Genomic DNA, 4,849 nt, shown 5'->3' on the forward strand with positions numbered 1-4,849 from the left:
TTTTTTTTTTTTTTTTTTCATTTTTCATTTTCAGTTAATCGAAAATCTTCCAAAATGCAAAGAACCAAAAAAGCTTCTCGTTTAAATAAGAAGAGAGAAGAAGAACTCCTTGATATTTCAGACATTTCCTGTCCAGATTTGGACGTTTCTGATCCAACAACGAAGAAAAGTGATCAAAAGAGAAAGTAAGTTGGCCAAATAATAATGTGACAATCAAATATCTACTACAATCACCCCTTTGCCCTTATTCCCTACATTCACCTCTGCACCCATCTCAAGCCATCTGCTTCTCTCCTCTTGCACTCTAATGAACTTACCTACCCACTTCCTGTGAAGGCATATGGCTCAGTGGTTAGAGTGTCAGGCTCACAATCATGTGGTAGTGAGTTGGACCAGCTTGTGTGTTGTGTTCTTGATCAAGACACTTCATTTCACGTTGCTCCAGTGCACTCAGCTGTAGAAATGAGTTGCTGCATCACTGATGCCAAGCTGCATTGACGTTTGCCTTTCCCTTGGATAACATTGGTGATGTGAAGAGGGGAGGCTGGTATGCATGGGCGACTGCTGGTCTTCCATAAACAACCTTGCTTGGACTTGTGCCTTGAAGGCTAACTTTCTAGCTGCATTCCCATAGTCATTCATGACTGAAGGGAGTTTTTACTTTTACCCACTTCCTGATTCTTTATCTGTGTTCTCTCTTGTACTCGCTTTCCATGGAAACATATCCAGTCATCGTATCATTCATGTTTGAAGGACTAAGGGAAATATTACCTGTTGCCATCCCTCATTTCACAGATCATTTGACCTTACTCTTTTACTTGTTTCAGTCATTTGACTGTGGCCATGCTGGAGCACCGCCTTTAGTCAAGCAAATCAACCCCAGGACTTATTCTTTGTAAGCCTAGTACTTATTCTATCAGTCACTTTTGCCGAACCGTTAGGTTACGGGGACATAAACACACCACCATCGCTTGTCAAGCGATGTTGGGGGGACAAACACTGACACACAAACATATACACACATATATATACATATATACAACAGGCTTCTTTCAGTTTCCGTCTACCAAATCCACTCACAAGGCTTTGGTCGGCCTGAGGCTATAGTAGAAGACACTTGCCCAAGGTGCCACGCAGTGGGAATGTACCCGGAACCATGTGGTTGGTAAGCAAGCTACTTACCACACAGCCACTCCTGCGCCTAAATAAAGTGCCTTGGGAATTTTCCCACAATGAATCTCATCTGACCCTTGCAGGGATGAAAAAGTAAACATTGAAATGATCATGATGATGGGTCAAATGTTTTTTCTAATTTTGTAGTGGAATGTGAGATGGGTTACAACAAAGTAATTCTCCCTGATGTTTTTTATTGTAGATATGTCATGCAACGTTGGTTGGTTTGTTTCTAATCATTCCTTCATCGTTAATTACAATACTCAGTAAATAATATATTATCAATGTATAAAATTTCTTAAAATATAATAATTTAATAATCGCATTTTATGGTCTTGCAAGTTACTTGGTGACCCCTACCAGGGTGCTGGTGCCACTTAAAAAGCATCCAGTTCACACTGTAAAATGACTGGCATTTGGAAGGACATTGAGCTGTAAAAACCATACCCAAACTGACCTCACCTGTGCAAGTGCCACGTAAAAAGCACTCAGCCCATTCTGTGAAGTGGTTGTTGCTAGGAAGGACATCTAGCCATAAAAACCATGCCAGAACAGACACAGAAGTATGGTTCTGTCTTCTGCATGGCCAGCTCCTGTCAAACTGTCCAATCCATGCCAGCATGGAAGGAGGATGTTAAACGATGATGATGAACTTATAAAGAGAGTAAGTATGCAATAGAATTCAAAGAAACTAGAGAAAGCTTGTGTTGGCAAATAGGGAGTACAAATGATTGGTTCTAACATAGGCAGGAAATTTGGAACTGGGGAATTAGTCAATTAACCTTTTTGATACCAACCCACCTGAGGTCCCACTCCCCTAGTTCCTGTTTTAAAGTCATCTAATTAAAACCTCCCATCATTTCATTTTATGTTCCAAACACCACCTTACTAACAACAAAGTTATTTTACTAAATTCTTCATTATAGATACCAGCACACATAAAAGTGCTTCTGGTTCTTTGATATCAACTTCATGTTTTAAAGTGATCTAAATTAAAACCTTTCATCAAAATTCCATTTTAATTTGTTGTGAACATCAACTACCTCAATGAATTCCATCCAGCCCCTACAAACATTGCCAATCATTATCATCATCATTTAACGTCCGAGATCGTTGTCAGTGCCCCTGGACTCTCTTGTGTGGGTGGCACATTAAATACACCATTTTGAGCGTGGCCGTTGCCAGTACCACCTGACTGGCCTTCATGCGGGTGACACGTAAAAGCACCCACTACACTCTGAGTGGTTGGCGTTAGGAAGGGCATCCAGCTGTAGAAACTCTGCCAAATCAGATTGGAGCCTGGTGTTGCCATCCGGTTTCACCAGTCCCCAGTCAAATCATCCAACCCATGCTAGCATGGAAGGCGGACGTTAAACGATGATGATGATGATGATTTCCATGCTAGCATAGTTTGACAGGAGCTGGCCAGCTAGAGAGTTGCCCGGGCTCCATGTTTGTTTTGGCATTGTTTCCTAATGCCAGCCACTTTACAGAGTGTAACTGGGTGCTTTTACACAGCACCAGCACCAATGCTTTTATGTGAAACCAGCACAAGTGCTTTTTACATAGCATTGACATCCACAAGCTTGCAAGATTTGGAACACTCAGCTGAAAAGGGAGGAATGCAGGGGACATACCTGTATGCAAGAACAACTGCATATTTACTTAGCTTGACTTGTCTTCTCAAGTACACCAAACTGCAAGAAGTCTTGGTCCCCTGTCATCCCTTCTGTGAGGCCCAACATCTGAAGATACTTTCTCACCACTTCATCCCGTGTCTTCCTGGGCCTACTCCTTCCACTCATTCCCTCTACAATTAGAGCTCAGTACTTCTTGATGCAACTATTTTCATTCAAAGTGTACATTAAAATGATGGTATGTGTGTGGTTTTTATTCAGAAAGACATCTTTTATATTTCTTTGACTAACTGTACTTCCATATTGTCGCAAATCTAAAATTTCTAGACTTTTCATTACCTTTGGTTCTGTTCTTCAGGAAACGGCAGAAATTCTCCCATGCTGAAGACATCAAAATGCTGAAATATATCATGACAGAAAACAGATATGATGAGATTAAAGGCATTGCCCTCTGGAGAAGAATGGAATTATTAGAGGTAAGCCCTTTTCTCCTCACATTTGTTTGGCGGCATTTTTTAACCATGCCAGCATGAGAAAAGACAGAAATTTATTTGATTCAGGATTTTACTGTCACTTCTCAACCATATGGTTTTGATTTCAGTTCTACTGCATGGCACCTTAGACAAATGTCATTTACTGTAGTGTTCAGGCCAACCAAAGCCTTGTGAGTGGATTTAGTAGATGGAAACTAAAAGAAGCCTATTGTATGTATATATGTGTATATATTTTTGTCTCCTTGTCTTGACATTATGTGATTGCTGTAAATGAGTGTTGCTGTCATACAAGCAGTGCCATACATTTCTAATATTCTGCAGAAACAATATCTGGCCATGGAAAAATATTATCTTGCTTGAGAAAAGTTAGAGTTGATGATATTTATGGGATACTGATTTACAACAAGATAAAAACCAGATTAAATTCTCAAACCTCTCTTATTGCCTACCCGATAGGTAATGTGGACTCCTGATTAGGGTAATCAATGAAATTATGATAGAGTGACTTTATATTAAGAGAGTAGAGAGAGTGGAAAGCCTATTAAGTTGATAAATCCTAGATGACTAGTTGACAGTTCACATCCCATATACCAATGTTGTTGTGTGTCCCACACATGATCAAAGCACTAAATCTTCATTGGCTCAATTCAGTTAACTGTTAGTAGTTATTGATTATTGATATGCTATGCTTATGAGTTGAACCAAGTGAAATCGTAGTTGTGGCCATTGCCAGTGCCATCTGACTGGCACAGAAAAAGCATCATTTGAGTGTTGGGCTTCATGGAGTCTGTGGCAGGTGACAAAGATCCTTGGCAATATACCATGCTTGTGTTCACCTATCAAGCCAAGTGAGACAGTAGTCATGGCTAATGCTGGTGTCAGGTCTATGGGACATAAAATGCATAAAATACACTCTCAGAGTGACTAGCATTAGGAAGGGCATCCAGCCTTAAAAACCTTGCCAAGTCAGATTAGAACCTAGTGCAGTTTACCAATTTTCAGTCGAACCATCCAACCCATGCCAGCATGGAAAGTGGACATTAAACAATGATGATGATGCCCATCCAGTCTTTAGGTGCCTCTTATGAAGTATCTGGACACAGTGCACCTACTGTAAAACCAGGATACACCTGGCATTGGCATTAATAAAAGAACACTACTTTTAAAAAGCAGTTGACTTAATCTAAAGAATCAACAATGAACAAAAGGCTATGTCTTGCTGCTGCCAATGTGCCCACACCTTACTAGTGCATCATAGTACCACTAAAAGGGTAAAAAACAAAATTCTCAATGTAATACCATTTAGTTTAATTGTTCAGTGTCTTAACCTCACACACACCTTTGGGTCTCAGAATAAAAGGAATTTCTCAATTCTACCTATTTTTGTACCTTGCATGTGTTTAAACATAGGTTACCCACTTCACCCCAATTTCTCCTACCCTCTCCCATATAATATGAGTTGTCATGTAGCAGCTCTACAACAAATATGATCTGCACATATACCTATTTATATGAGTGTGTGTGTGTGTATACAAGTTTCTATCT

The 4,849-nt window shown here is 40.0% G+C and overlaps 1 protein-coding gene across 2 annotated transcripts in view; it reads left to right on the forward strand.

Moving 5' to 3' along the window:
• LOC106878871 (uncharacterized protein DDB_G0283697) overlaps positions 1 to 4,849 on the forward strand; it is a 21,601-nt gene that overhangs the window by 1,672 nt on the left and 15,080 nt on the right. For both annotated transcript variants that reach the window (XM_052969337.1, XM_014928212.2), the window contains exons 2-3: positions 35 to 185; positions 3,169 to 3,286. In XM_052969337.1, coding sequence (XP_052825297.1) covers positions 55 to 185; positions 3,169 to 3,286 — 249 coding nt within the window. In that variant the 5' untranslated portion in view covers positions 35 to 54. The remainder of the gene's footprint in view (positions 1 to 34; positions 186 to 3,168; positions 3,287 to 4,849) is intronic.

Source organism: Octopus bimaculoides, chromosome 7 (genome assembly GCF_001194135.2).
Source record: "Octopus bimaculoides isolate UCB-OBI-ISO-001 chromosome 7, ASM119413v2, whole genome shotgun sequence".
NCBI classification, from domain to species: domain Eukaryota; kingdom Metazoa; phylum Mollusca; class Cephalopoda; order Octopoda; family Octopodidae; genus Octopus; species Octopus bimaculoides.